General features: G+C 40.7%; 3 protein-coding genes across 6 annotated transcripts in view; 2 read left to right on the plus strand and 1 right to left on the minus strand.

Annotated features, from left to right (window-relative positions):
* Positions 1-15,485, plus strand: part of LOC309702719 (uncharacterized protein) — a 137,127-nt gene that overhangs the window by 61,837 nt on the left and 59,805 nt on the right. The window lies entirely within an intron of this gene.
* Positions 1-15,485, minus strand: part of LOC309702744 (CD276 antigen-like) — a 132,573-nt gene that overhangs the window by 42,419 nt on the left and 74,669 nt on the right. The gene's annotated exons all lie outside the window — the stretch shown is intronic.
* LOC309702706 (polymeric immunoglobulin receptor-like) lies at positions 11,049-14,335 on the plus strand. Its single transcript, XM_082527322.1, has 5 exons — positions 11,049-11,237; positions 11,362-11,697; positions 12,522-12,842; positions 13,375-13,640; positions 13,855-14,335. The coding sequence occupies exons 1-5, from the start codon at positions 11,198-11,200 to the stop codon at positions 13,954-13,956; spliced, it is 1,065 nt and encodes a 354-aa protein (XP_082383448.1). The 5' UTR covers positions 11,049-11,197; the 3' UTR covers positions 13,957-14,335.

The following is a 15,485-nucleotide window of genomic DNA, read 5'->3' on the forward strand; positions in this document are numbered from 1 at the left end:
GGGACCTGGTGAATGACCTGCAGAGAGCTGGGACCAAAGTAACAAAGGTCACCATCAGTAACACACTACAACGGCAGGGAATCAAATCCTGCAGTGCCAGACGTGTTCCGCTGCTGAAGCCAGTGCATGTCCAGGCCCGTCTGAAGTTTGCCAGAGAGCACATGGATGATACAGCAGAGGATTGGGAGAATGTCATGTGGTCAGATGAAACCAAAGTAGAACTTTTTGGTATAAACTCAACTCGTCGTGTTTGGAGGAAGAAGAATACTGAGTTGCATCCCAAGAACACCATACCTACTGTGAAGCATGGGGGTGGAAACATCATGCTATGGGGCTGTTTTTCTGCCAAAGGGACAGGGCGACTGATCCGTGTTAAGGACAGAATGAATGGGGCCATGTATCGTGAGATTTTGAGCCAAAACCTCCTTCCATCAGTGAGAACTTTGAAGATGAAACGAGGCTGGGTCTTCCAACATGACAATGATCCAAAACACACCACCCAGGCAACAAAGGAGTGGCTCCGTAAGAAGCATTTGAAAGTCCTGGAGTGGCCTAGCCAGTCTCCAGACCTCAACCCCATAGAAACTCTGTGGCGGGAGTTGAAAGTCCGTGTTGCTCGGCGACAGCCCCAAAACATCACTGCTCTCGAGAAGATCTGCATGGAGGAATGGGCCAACATACCAGCTACTGTGTGTGCAAACCTGGTAAAGACCTATAGTAAACGTTTGACCTCTGTTATTGCCAACAAAGGTTATGTTACAAAGTATTGAGTTGTATTTTTGTTATTGACCAAATACTTATTTTCCACCCTGATTTACGAATAAATTCCTTACAAATCCTACCATGTGGATTCATGGATTTTTCTTTTTTTTTTTTTTTTCTTTTTTTTTTCACATTCTGTCTCTCACAGTTGAAGTGTACCTCTGGTGCAAATTACTGACCTCTGTCATCATTTTAGGTGGGGGAACTTGCACAATCAGTGGCTGACTAAATACTTTTTTGCCCCACTGTACATACAGACAGACAGCTCTTGCTCTAGTTTCTCCTGACAGGTTTATTTCTTTTTTCTCCACACATGAAAGTAATAAGTTTTACCTCCTCAATGTGACGTAGCATAACAAAAGCAGCATGGAAAGGAAAGGAAGACAGCATCTGCAGACTGTTCAAGTTTCTTTTAAGTGTTCTTTATTTTCTGGCGTCACCTTTCAACAATTGTTTCACCAAACATAAGACCTTGCAGTCAAAATCTTACACCGAATTCCATTCACATCTGAACCTCATTAACCTCTATCTTTGAGAAAACAGGTTAGAGTAAATAACACAGTCTAGGCAAAGAAACAGGGATAAAATCATTTTTCCACTTAAACTCATTACCCCAACTAAATCAGAATCAGAATCAGAAAGGGTTTTATTGCCAAATGTTGAGCGGGTTTACAACATTAGGAAATTGCTGCGGTGCTTCAGTGCAAACATACTGTTATAAATACTGTTATAAATTAAGCTTAAATAGACATGAAAATAAAAATGAGAGTGCAGGTGGTGATCAGTGCCAAACATGGAATGATGCAGTGACACAGCGTAGGGTCATGTGTTAGTGGTGGGGACAGTCATACGGTTATTGTTCATGTGTCCAACAGCAGAGGGGAAGAAACTGTTCTTATGGCGAGAGGTTCTGGTGCGAATGGACCGGAGCCTCCTGCCTGAGGGGAGCAGGTCAAACAGACTGTGTCCAGGGTGAGAAGGGTCATCTGAGATCCGAGCTGCACGCCCCAGTGTCCTGGAGGTGTACAGGTCCTGCAGAGATGGGAGTCTACAGCCAATCACCTTCTCAGCAGAGCGCACAACACGCTGCAGTCTCTGTTTGTCCCTGATAGTGGCTCCAGCGTACCACACGGTGATGGAGGAGGTGAGGATGGACTCGATGATTGCAGTGTAGAATTGCATCATCGTCTGTGTTGGCAGGTTGAATTTCTTCAGCTGCCTCAGGAAGTACATCCCCTGCTGGGCTTTCTTAATGACGGAGGTGATGGTGGGCTCCCACTTCAGGTCCTGGGTGATGGTGGTACCCAGGAAGCGGAATGAGTCCACAGAGGTGATGGGGGTGTCAGTCAGGATGATGGGGGGAGTGGAGCTGTGTGCTTCCTGAAGTCCACAATAATCTCCACTGTCTTCTGGGCATTCAGCACCAGGTTGTTGTGGCTGCACCAGGACACCAGACGTTCAACCTCCCTCCTGTAGGCAGACCCATTCCCGTCCGAGATGAGTCCAATAACGGTGGTGTCATCTGCAAACTTGATTAGCTTGACAGACTGGTGGGTGGAGGTGCAGCAGTTGGTGTACAGGGAGAAGAGCAGAGGAGAAAAAACACAGCCCTGAGGGGAGCCAGTGCTGATGGTCCGGGAGTCCGAGACATTCTTTCCCAGCCTCACATGCTGCTTCCTGTCCGTCAGGAAGTCAGTGATCTACCGGCAAATGGTTTGAAAAGTCAATCTCTTCACAAAATCGGACTCATTAGGTTATTTTAACGGAAATAAACAATTTTACACAAAAGAAACACCCCTTCATTTGGTTACACCCAATTGACATGATCAATGACATCATAACCTATAAGAACAGGAAGTCCTGGGGCAGCCCTTCCCATATACCTGTTTCACATATAGGACCTGCACAAAGGAACACACAATGATAAGTATAACCAAACTACATAAATAAATGAAAGATTCAAATCAACTAATGATGAAGTGACATTTTGCTTTAACAATATTTACACAGATGTAATGAATATAAACAATGCTACCACAAACAAACCCGGGATAGTATGCAGAGGCAAGGTTAGATGTGCAGTGTCTACATTAAAACACTGATTGACTATAAGATAACAGAAAACATAATAACAATATATACAGGTGACAAATCGTAAATGAATTCAGTCTTAGCCACTTTATCACACTCATGAATGCCATCATCCTCACTGTCAGTCAGGACTTCAGATGTGTGCTAATAAAGTATATTCTGGGCAGGTTATTTTACTGTATTCCCCCCCCCCCCCCCCCCCCCCCCCCAGTATGTAAAAGTCACAATTTCTATGTAGTCTTTTTAAATAAGTCAGACAGTAATTTCTATATTAGACCACAAGGTTTGCCACCTTGTGGTCTAATATACAAAGCCCTTGTGAGGAGGTAATTTGAACCACTTTTACAGCACACATTACATTTGTATCCTGTTTTATGTTTAAGTCACATTTTTCTCTGCATATATGAAATCCTGTGTAAAATGTCAAAACACAAGATTTAAGGAATTTGCTGGCAAGGAATTTGTCTGGGATCTGAAAAGAAAAAAAATAAGATGGTTGTTGAGAATATAAATTAGTGTTTTGATGTTATAATTACAAGGAAATTGTGATGAAACTCCTTTTTTAAAAGCATACCTTCGGTATGGAAGCGGTTGAATGCAGACTCTATTTGCTGCAGAGGTTGCAGAGTTTTAGAGGTTGGTGTGTTAGGCTGGAAGGGAGCTGGTAGCTGCCTGGGGCATCAGGATGATTGCTAGTAGTGGGATGGGGGGCAGACTGCAGAGTGTTTTTTGGCTGTTTAAAAATTGTTTAGAAAATAAAAGATTACATTAAACTTATCTACAATGGTATATGTTTATCGCACACAGAAATACACACACGCATTGAACATCACAGTATACTACACCTGGAACTTTCACTTGAGGGGCCGAGGGGAACCTACTTTTTGTAGGTTGTTCATCTTCAGAATCTGTGTAATTGTGTAGGAATTTGGTCGAAAAGTAAACAAACAGTGATATTGAGCTGTTTTGTATTTTTTCTTTTGTGTTATGTTAACATTTTTTTTTTGTAAATTAAAAAAAAAGTACAATATTTCAGGAATCTATTAAGTGCACTAATGTACAAAAAAAAACTCTTAGCAAAAGAAATTTCAGGTAGACAGTTATGGAAAGACAAAATGACAAATTGTATTGACTTCATTTTTTAATTTCTTTTTAAACTTAAAGTAAAAAAATAAGTTACATGATATTTGAATGATTCCACATGTTTGAACCATTCATGTTTGTGATATCACTCTATTTATATATTATTTATATAAAAATTTGTATGTAAGACAGGGAATAAGACAGTCTTACTTTGATTCTCTTTTTTGATTGATCTGCCGTCTGAAGTATTTCATTTAGTTCACTCAGATACCTTTTAAGGCTTCTTTTTGGTTCCTCAAATGTATCTACAAGTACAGACATAATGTTGGGTCCAACAGAAATGATCACCCAAGAATTATATTACATTCAAATTTCATAAAACTGATTCTGATAACGCCCACCATGGCTTTATATGAGAATCATGACTGATTCATAGGTTTGCCATGAGTCAGTGGCTCAACTCTCCTCTTTATATTCACTTTCACCTGAAAACAGCCTTGTAGTTCCACTAAGGCCTCCTCCAACCACCTCCTGATACTCCTGGTAGTCACGGGCTTCCTCTTCACAATGGGCACACAGCAGGGGGTGAATCAGGTTGTGACCTGACCTACCCAGTGGGGAGAGGGCAGAAGAACTAATGATGGGCAGATCATATTAATAGTAGCATAAAATAGGCCTAAAATCTAAGTCTGAAAGCATAAAGTTCAAAGTCTGGGCAATGTATCCACTCTTTGATTGTTATGTGAGCATCCTGGACCTCTCCTCATCATATTTCACCAGACGGTTATAGTCAAGAGTGTCACTCGGGCTTTCACTTATTACTGTTTAGATTTTTTGCAAGTTGCCTTTCCAGCTAGAGAGCGTTTGTGTGAGTTAAGTCTGCAAGATGTTATCTGCAAACCATTAAGAGAAGATTTAGTTTGGACTTTTTCACTAAGTGAACTTTGCAAAATCAATTTCTTTATTTGCTGTGCAATCAAAGTTTTCATCAAAACCGTTCATGTGTGTCTGCTTTTGTGTCCTTATAAATATTGGTAAAAATATACCCCAATCATAGAACAAGGCAGTGTTGATTTAAAAGAATAACAATTATTTGTAACATTAAAAGTGTCATATCAAAAACATTACCTCCTTCTGGTCTCAATACAGTCTGTTAAGGAGTTGTGTGGAGAATTTGGTTTGACATGTTACACAACATTTCAGTAAACATATTCATCACTGCACTCAAGAAAAGGCACAAAGACCAACTAGTCTGACTTCATGGTTGTCTAATGCCTTCATAACTTATAGAGATAGGTGGAGCTGAGCAGCCTTTCTAGATATAATAATAATAATAATGTGTTTGAGTGTGTGAGAATGTGTGTCTCTCTGTGTGCGTGACTTCCAACTGTTTCTAACAACAACCTTAGTCATAAAATGGTAATCTCCCCCACACCCAATATATGGTTCAATTCCTGTATTGGTTCACCATGCACAACACAGTGAAGCCATACAAAGGGCAGGAAGCTTACCAAACATCAAACAGAATCTTCACAAGGGATGTGTCTACAATAATCCTCCCCCAGCACAGAGTGGCTGGAGAGGTGGTCAGAGACAAAGGGATGTCTTGATCCTATAGATTGAACTAAGAGTTTACAAATTTAAGAAGCACAATGACAACATTCAACAATTAGACTTAACACGTACAAACTCCAAAACACGTAAAAACTCAGAAGCACATAAAAACTCAAAACACGTACAAAAGACAACAGAAGTGCTCCAGGATGCTCGGCGCGGTGTTGAGCTTTTGTTACCTAGTGGCTACACAAGCCAGCAAGTACCAACGACTGGATTTGGTGTGTGGTAGTAACAGGTAAATGAACTTTTTTAAAATTATTTGAATATATATGAGTGCTTGTATATAAATACACAAACAATACACATATACTTTCAATTCTGTAATTTAAGTGATCTAGGTAGCTCTGTTTTGGAAGTTCAGTTAACGCTAGAAATGTGTTTTGGAGTTTGTACGTGTTTTGTCTCTCGGGCCACCGCATATATTTATATATAAGGATATATAAATAAAACCACTTTTTATGTTAGTAATTCCTTTTGTGCATAATTTTATATTATTGTTAATAATAAATTAATTAACCCTTGTGCGCCCGCCTGTTCTCGGGGCGTGGGTCGTGGTGACCCCCCGAGCGGTGTGTGTGTTATTATGATGATGATGATAGTGATAGGGTGGGGGGTCGCTAGGACCCCCCGAGCGGCATATGTGTTATGATGATTAGGGTGGGGGTCGCTAGGACCCCCGAGGGGCATATGTGTTATGATGATGATAGGGTGGGGGGGTTGCTAGGACCCCCGAGGGGCAGATGTGTTATGATGATTAGGGTGGGGGGTCGCTAGGACCCCCAAGGGGCGTGTGTGTTATGATGATTAGGGTGGGGGGTCGCTAGGACCCCCAAGGGGCGTGTGTGTTATGATGATTAGGGTGGGGGGTCACTAGGACCCCCGAGGGGCGCTTGTGTTATGATGATGATTAGGGTGGCGGGGTCGCTAGGACCCCCGAGGGGCGCTTGTGTTATGATGATGATTACGGTGAGGGTCGCTAGGACCCCCTCGGGGCGTGTGTGTTATGATGATTAGGGTGGGGGGTCACTAGGACCCCCGAGGGGCGCTTGTGTTATGATGATGATTAGGGTGGCGGGGTCGCTAGGACCCCCGAGGGGCGCTTGTGTTATGATGATGATTACGGTGGGGGTCGCTAGGACCCCCGAGGGGCACTTGTGTTATTACGACGTCGGCGGCATCTGTGGAGCGGCGGTGCGTGAAGCGGAGGTGCATGAAGCGGAGGTGCGTGAAGCGGCGCAGTTGGGACAGTACGTGACGGCGCAGTTGGTGCACATGTGCACTCGGCACTCGTGGCACAGGATCTTGGTCTTTACGTCTTTGCTCCTGGGACACACGCGGCACCTTCACCTCTTGACCGGAGAGGAGTCGTGTGGCGTAGCGTCGGCGGTGCGAGTAGTACGAGCATCGGCATCGTCGGCCTCGGTGGCAGTACCTTGGCCCGCGACTCGGCCTCCTCCTCCTCCCCGTCCTCGCGCTAACGCCCTGGCTTCGAGCATGGGGCGCACGAGCGCTTTGCCCAGTCGCTTGAGGAAGAGCCGTCGTTTGTTGAGCTTGCCCGCCATCCAGTCGGGGTGAATTTCCCACCACAGCACGAATGCATTGTAGGCTGCCACGTTGACCATGTTGTGGAAAAGGGCCACTGGCCACCTGCAGGTCTTTCTCCTGCAGCTGTACGTGCTCATGACCTTGTCCAGGTTGTCGACGCCTCCCTTGGTGCGGTTGTAATGCAGCACCAAGGGAGGTTTTCCGCCACCGTCGCTACTGTGGCGGCTAGGCCGGGGTTTGGGGTCGGAGCGGTGGTGAGGAGCAGCACATTCTTGTTCTTCTTGGCCACGTACCTGGCGCTCCACTTCCCTCCAGCCGTCTGTTCACCATTTCCAAGCCTGAAAGAGAGGCAATGGAGAAATACATTCATCATTCTCTGACGGCAGGGATTATCCGGCCTTCATCCTCTGCTGTAGGCGCAGGATTCTTTTTGTGGCTAAGAAGGACAAGAGCCTCCGTCCATGTATTGACTTCAGAGGTCTCAACACTATCACCGTCAAAAATAAATACCCCCTGCCACTCATCAGTGCTGCATTGGAGCCCCTGCAGGGGGCCACTATTTTCACTAAACTAGATCTCCGCAATGCTTACCATTTGGTCCGCATCAGGGAGGGTGATGAATGGAAAACAGCTTTAAACACCCCGCTAGGCCATTTTGAATACCTGGTCATGCCCTTTGGGTTAACCAACGCTCCAGCCGTGTTCCAAAGCTTGGGACTTTCTGAACCGCTTTGTCTACGTCTACCTAGATGACATTCTAATCTTTTCCAGGAACCTCCAGGAACACAAGGTCCATGTTTGGGCCGTGCTACATCGCCTGTTGGAAAATAGACTGTACGTTAAGGCCGAGAAGTGCGACTTTCATGCACAATCTGTCACATTACTGGGATAAGTTCTAGCTGGAGGGCAGGTGAAGACAGATACAGCCAAGATCCGGGCAGTTCAGGAATGGCTCACACACACGACTTGCAAGCAGCTACAACGCTTTCTTCTATTGGCGTTTCATAAGGAACTACAGTCAGGTAGCCATCAAACTTGCTCTGGAACAATGGCGCCACCTATTAGAGGGAGTGGAGCACCCATTCACTATCTTCACCAATCACAAGAACCTTACCTACCTTAGGACAGCAAAGTGACTGAATGCCTGCCAAGCCAGGTGGTCCTTGTTTTTTGATCGATTCAGATTCTCGATCTCTTTCCGTCCAGGCTCTAAGAAAATAAAAGGCCGACGCCCTCTCCCGGCAATACAGTCAGGATGAGAAACATCTTGAACTGGCTCCGGTGCTTGGCAAAGGTAAGCCGCGCACTTCATTTCTCTGGACAAACTTCCCACCGCCACAGAAACTGCTAAGCTAATGGTTGATCATGTTTTCCGGCTCCATGGAATCCCTGCAGAAATCACATCAGACAAAGGACCCCAGTTCACCTTTCGGGTCTGGAGATCTTTTTGCTCTGCCATGGGTACTCAAGTCAATCTCAACGTAATATATATATATATTTTTTCAGAATTGTTTTTTTCACTTTGAGAATGAAATTACTGTACTACAAGCAACTAACCACACAACACTCATACATCACTCACACCTTTGAGTAAGAAGCATTTCAGGTTATTTTTTCCTGTAACACACTGACTGACGCAAAACACTGACTGTTTTCTCTCCACCAGACTTTTCTTACAGCTTCTAACAGCCGTGCTTACTTAATTTCCTGTTCCCAAGTAAACAAAGCAGCTTGTATGAAGATAAAATACGTGGTTGCACAACATCATAGATTACGTGTCAGTGCAACCCAAAATGTTTGGTGTCTTGAGCAAATTACTATCTTGTTAGCATCTTATCATTTCTCTGACGTAGTTTAGAAGTAAATGTGGTATGCTGTGAAGTCCTGATAGATTCGAGTTCTTAATCTGAAAACAACAGCTTTATGTTTTACTAAAAATTACAAAATCACTTTCAGGGATGGAGCTTTCTAGGCAGTGGAAACTGTCCAGTGTCTTTTTCTTGTACAGACTTCTTTGGTTTATCATAAAAAATAACAAAATCAAGATTGTAAATTTGAACTAGCTCTGCTGTTGATTATCTAAATGAGACTGTTATGAATATTTAGTATTTCAAAAATGCAGAGGATGTGTAAAAGCTACAAAAACCACACAAAACAGTCTCAATCCAAGTAAAGTGTTTCTTATCTGTTTGATCTAAGTTTTTAAGTTATGTACATACAGATAGGAGACAGGAGGGTGGGGAGGGTGAGAGGGGAAATGACACACAGGAAATCCATGTCCTGCATTGAGAACTCAAACCTTCAGTATATGGGTCGCCTGTTTAACCAGGTTAATTATATCAATACTGTAAACTAAGTCTGACAGTGAGTTAGTGACAGTAAGACAAACCCACTCCCTCCTCCAACTATGATGGGCTAAAGAGAGGCTTTGTGCATGCTTCTCTGGAGTTGACAAACTGTCTAAAAGCGAGCATAACTGGCAGCTTGTTCCTACTTTAATAACTGGTAAATTTCACAGAAGTCCAAAACAACTCCCAAACTACCAGGAAGGAGACAACAGAAGCGTCTATTTTTACCTCCACTGTAATTTGTTCCATCTTCCAAGCTGGTGAGTGGTTGTTGTTGTTACTTATGAACCTGTTTTGTAAGAATCCTACATTAAATGATTTGATCAGATATTTTTTATTTTATATTTTTATGGTATACTATTGGCTGCTGCCCTCACTGACAGACAGTGTTTAGGAGTAAAAGAATACATGTACCACGTATTTAAAATACAAAATATGAGTAACTGTATTCTGTTACAGTTACTGTTTAAAAAGGTGATTTTTAGAATACAGTTACTTTGTTGAAATAAATGGATTAGACTTTGTTTTTTTCCTGTTTCATATATTAGGTTATGCCCTCTCTATTTTTGGTAATTCCATGCCGGTGGAAACCCAAGCAAAACACGCATTAAGAGGCTCTAATGTCTATGTCTCAATCTTGCGCCCCATGTCACCCCTACTTGCGGCCGCATAATGATGTGAAGAAATATTTTTTAAAGTTATTATTCAAAAACTTTTTTAATATCAAAGCAACAGGCAGAGAGTTACAGGCATAGCCCTAATGAATGTAGCATCATGGACAGTGTAGTCCGTGCTGCAGGGAGAATGGACTGGGAGAAAGGAGATTCGAAAAGTACGAGTTGTCACCAACCAGAAATTGGAGACAGAAGCATGCAAATATAATAATAACCACTGCAGCCATCTAGTTGGTATTGATATTGCGAATAACCTCCAGTAAACGTAATAAATCACACAGCAATAGTACATTCATGTAGTTGTAAAATATGTTACTCTCATTGAGTAACGTAACGGAATACGTTACAAAATACACTTTGTGGCATGTATTCTGTAATCTGTAGTGGAATACATTTTAAAAGTAACCTTCCCAACACAATGACACACATGATATGTGTTTTCCTTGTTAGACATTACAAACTGATTCACATTCAAGAAATTCTTTAAATTCATTTTACACTTGGCACCATTTGGCGCACTGTGCCATTAATTTTAATTATTTGATGTTGAATAATTTCAAAATGCAAAATCAAAAGAACATGGTGATTTATAAATAAATACATTAATATTCTTCCTTACTCCTATGTTTTTTGCATTTCATTTTACTGTTCACAACAAGAACATTGCATTAATTATAAAATGGTTACATGGCTGCAAAACAAAGAAAAAATCTGTTTCATGTGTTCCTCTCAGAGCCTGAACCACCTGTCGTCAGCATTTCAAAGTCAAATTTAGTCTGAAACTCTTTTATTCACATTTAGAACATCAGAGAAGCTTCACACTACTGATCTGCAAACAGGCAGATTCATAATGTTAGATATACGATGTTTTGTACACACATACGTTTCATTATCACATCATCATCCTCATTAGCATGTGATGAATGCATCTAAAAAAATTGAAGGAAGTGATAAAAAGGAAACAACTTACTGAGTAACTTCAGTTTTCTGATGATCTGACAGACACAGACAGAGTGAAGAGTCAGACGCTGTTCTTCTGAAGTTTAACAACTTTTCTGCATCAGGATCGAAGTCAGAATGAAAATCCTCCATTTTCTTTTCTTCTGCTTCTTATCAGGTGAGGGCTGATGATCTTAATGTTTCTCTTTAATAAAAAGAAATGGAAGTCATCTTTATGAATCATTTCATAAAATACACATATTTTCATCTTGTGATATTTATAGTTTTTTTTCATCTGACAGGTGCAGCTGTGCAAGTCGAGGCAAAACACAATATTTGGTCTGCAGCTGAAGGAGGAAATGCATCATTTGTCTGCTACTTAACTTTATCTGGAAGCACAAAGTTCTTCTGTAAGGAAAAATGTGAGCGAGCAGAAGATATCCTCATTAAAACAGATGGAAGCACAGCTCAGAGTGGGAGATACAGCATGAAGTATAAAGATGGATCTCCAGGAAGAGGAATTGTGTCTGCGACCTTCACACACATGATCAAGTCTGACTCAGGAATGTACAGGTGTGCTTTAGGAAGACCTTCTGTTCCAGATTCAAACTATGACTTTGAGGTCAGAGTTTCAAATGGTGAGTTTTTACAAAAATTCCCTGAAATAAAAAATGTAAAGGACCCCACTAACTCGTATTTAGCAATACAGAGCATGTTTATATCAAGGTGTTTAATTAATCAATAAATGTAACTTTAATGTGATATACTATGTAGGTGTACATTTTACACAGCATGTAAAAACTGTAGTGTCATCAGTTGAATTGAAATTCTAGCACCTCAGTGTAAAGCCAAAACAATATAAAATGATTTTGGAGTCAAATTTCAGCTCTGCTAAAACCAACACAGTTTTACAACAAATTAAACTATCACAGTCTAAAGCCAAATCTGTCTCTTGTTCACATATTTGACTGATTTTGAGTGTAAGTATGATGGCTTGTATCATGATTTTAATAGAAAGATTCTATTAATGTATTATTTATAAGTAACAGAAGCCAATTTTGTGTCATTTGAGAAACCTCAAAAAAGATGAATATCTTCCAAAAGTCTCATGCTAAAAACAAGTTAGTCACCTTTTATTATAAGTTTTGATACCAGGATCTTCTAGCTGCAAGTCCTGAAAAATGCTTCACAAAATAAGCCAAATGAAAGAAAAAAATAACTTCAAGGGTCCGTATATCTGCCCTTCAACTTCATAGTATGAAGGTAACATTTTGCGTGGCTTCATTAAATACTGTACAACAAAAAGTGTTGATTCTGAGAGGATCAGGTAAGCATGTGTTGTTTTCTGATCTAATATGAAAAGATAACTTTGTTTATTTTAACCAGGAAATATAATTATGATATAATAGCTTACAGTTTCAGTTCTTACTCCAATCCAACTGAATGTTCTTGTATTTCACAGATCTGGGCAAAAGGGTTGGTTTTTATCGCACACAAACTGAGGGAGACAACATCACATTGGGATGTTCTAATACTGTGTACGGACAGAGGAAGTTTTTTTGCAAGAATCAGTGTAAGAATGAAGGGGAGATCCTCATTGACACAAGCAATGATAAATCTGTGAGTGGCAGATACAGCATTGAATACACAGCAGGATCTCTGTTTGGACTGTATGCGACCATCACACAGCTGACCAAGTCAGACACAGGAGAGTACAGCTGTGGTTATGGAAACCCTCTGTCTCCAGATTCATACAGCAGTGTAAATGTTCTTGTTATTCATGGTAAGTTTCTTTTCAAAATAGTAAAGACATTATTATTATTATTAAGATCACAACTTAAACAGGAACCAAAAACAAAAACAAAGTAAACTAATTATAACTATAAGTATAAGATTAAAGACAATCACAGTGAGATTGATGTTACTGCCCGAGATCAGCTGATACACTGGCTGAGACATCATTAAACTGTCCTAAAACTGTCTAAATTGAAATAGAGGTTTGACATTTAAAAAAAGGTTGGATGACCAATCTCAGAGTATTATTTTGTTTTTGTGCAGGTAAATTTAATCATCTGTTCAACTGCAAAACCATATCTCTTATGATGCTTTAATTTAAAAAAAAAATGAAGATATTGTCATACGTATTAAGTTTCACAGCCATGTTTTCTTTTAATCACTGCACATATCTCCAAAATTCATTTTCTTTTGTGTTTGATACATGTTTGTATTTACCTGTATGACAGTATTATTATTATGGTGTATTAGTGTGTATTACTATTGATTTTTTATTAATTGTTTTTGTATATCATTCACAGCTTTAAACACAACTGCCTCCCCACTACAAACAGCAACACAAATGGCTTCAAACCCACCTGCTTTCACTCTACAGACGAAAGCAACACAGAGTGAAAGTGTCACTGCAAGAGTCTCTACACATTGTCCTGACTCCTCCTGGCTTCTGGTTGTGCGTGCGTCCTTGGATGGTGTTTTGCTGATGGCTGTTTTCCTCATGCTCTGCTACATTAATAAGACAAGGAGGAACTTTGGACTGAACACCAGAGAAAATGACACAAACATGGAGGTGAGTTTGTGTCACTTGTGTCACTCATCTGGTGAACTTCTTTTGATATTTTGAATGTTGCAGCATTTTTTTTCCTGTCTCTGAAAAAAAAAACACTTTGTGCTTCTTATTTTTAAACTTCAATGTCCATGAAATGGTAATGTGGTAATATGGTTGTTGAAAATCTGTTGTACTTCTCATGTTTTATGTTGTTTGCTTTATTTGTTTGTTTTAGTTTCAGTTATTTGCTGCGCATGACAGCTTGGACCCAACCTCAGAACATAAAGAGCCCAAACGCAGCGGGACCAAACCTGCATTATTAAAGACCAAAATCTAAAAAGTAAAAAATTCCCATGATTTAAAATTTGGTTGTCTTCTCTCTCATATCTGTTTAGTTTTGATGTTTTTGAGCATGTTTCTGAGATTTGATGATACAATCTGCTTCACTATGTTTTATTGTTGTTCTGTTGTTCTATATCTGTATCAGCATAATTAATAAGGAGACTTTGGAGGAAGTTCAAAGCTTGGCTGCCTAATCATGTAATCAAGCAACATTGTAACTTTTAACTTGGAGAGGTTGTGCACATTTGGTTTTACTTTATGTATTTGTGTACTCTGTGATTTAGAAATTTATGTGCTTACTTATGTGTTTGAAACTACTAGCTTTTCTTACAAGGTATATACAATCAAAGAAAAATGAAGATATTGTCATACGTATTAAGTTGCACAGCCATGTTTTCTTTTAATCACTTATACAAAAAAAATAAACATCTGCAAAATAATGTGATGTTTCCTTAAATGAATTAGAAATATACAGAGTGCTCTACAATAATGAGGCTGTGTCCCAATTCAGAGACCGCACGCTTGAAGTACGCATTTTGAGTGCGATTACGTCACCGCCACGCGACGTCGGCTGTCCCAATTCGAAGTGTACTTCAAATGCATACTCCAAATGCACAGTCGATTTCCCCAAATATCAAGCGTGGTCCGGTGCACGCTTCGTGGTCCCATATATCCCACAATCCATAGCGCACCGGTGGGTGTGGATAATTTTGCCGCAAAGTATGGCAGAAGGGAGCGGCCGAAGAGTGAACTGTCAAAAGTAAGTAGTGAATATGATGTCACTTATTTATGTGCGAATGTTTAATAATGAAGAACATTAAAACATTACTGTTGGCCACATGTCGGCAAAGTTATGTGACATTAGTGATGTTTGTACTAACTTGGTTTTAAAGCCTTTACTTTAAAATATACGCCGTTCAATAGCTGAGCTTAATCTTACAGAGAATGTGATGATTTTATGGATAATTAAAGTCAGTCATATATCCACAAACACAACAAGCTGAAAGTCAGTGATGCTGCTCGGTTTGCAGTCCTGAATATCACGGCACAAGCAGGATCCACTGCACCGTTAATGTTAACTATATTATATTGCTGCCTCTGCTCGGTGGTGTCGAGCCAAACAGACTTTAACGTGTGTTTGAACGAGCTGATGGTTCACTCGTTAAGCTGAAAGAAAGATGCTTTAATCACAGGAGTCACACATGTGTCCACTGTACCATCTGGGAACTCTTCTTGTTTAGCACTCGTAATAACACAAACACTAAATCCTCCTTCTCTGGTGCTGTTTTGTAGCAGTGTGTACACCTGAGACTGTCACCTGTCTGTCTGTCCTGCACTCTCTCTGTTTTTTTCTCTCTGATTGTGGAATAAAAGTATGAACATGTATTTATAAGTTACACTTGTGTTTGAATCCTGCAGCTTATCACACATTTGATTTCCATGTGTAACAACTGCAAGTGTCCAGAGTGAGGACAGACTGAGGGACCCACTGCTGCACATCATCTGTGAGGCTTTGCATCCCTG

Source organism: Aulonocara stuartgranti (genome assembly GCF_965226115.1).
Source record: "Aulonocara stuartgranti genome assembly, chromosome: 3".
Taxonomy (NCBI): domain Eukaryota; kingdom Metazoa; phylum Chordata; class Actinopteri; order Cichliformes; family Cichlidae; genus Aulonocara; species Aulonocara stuartgranti.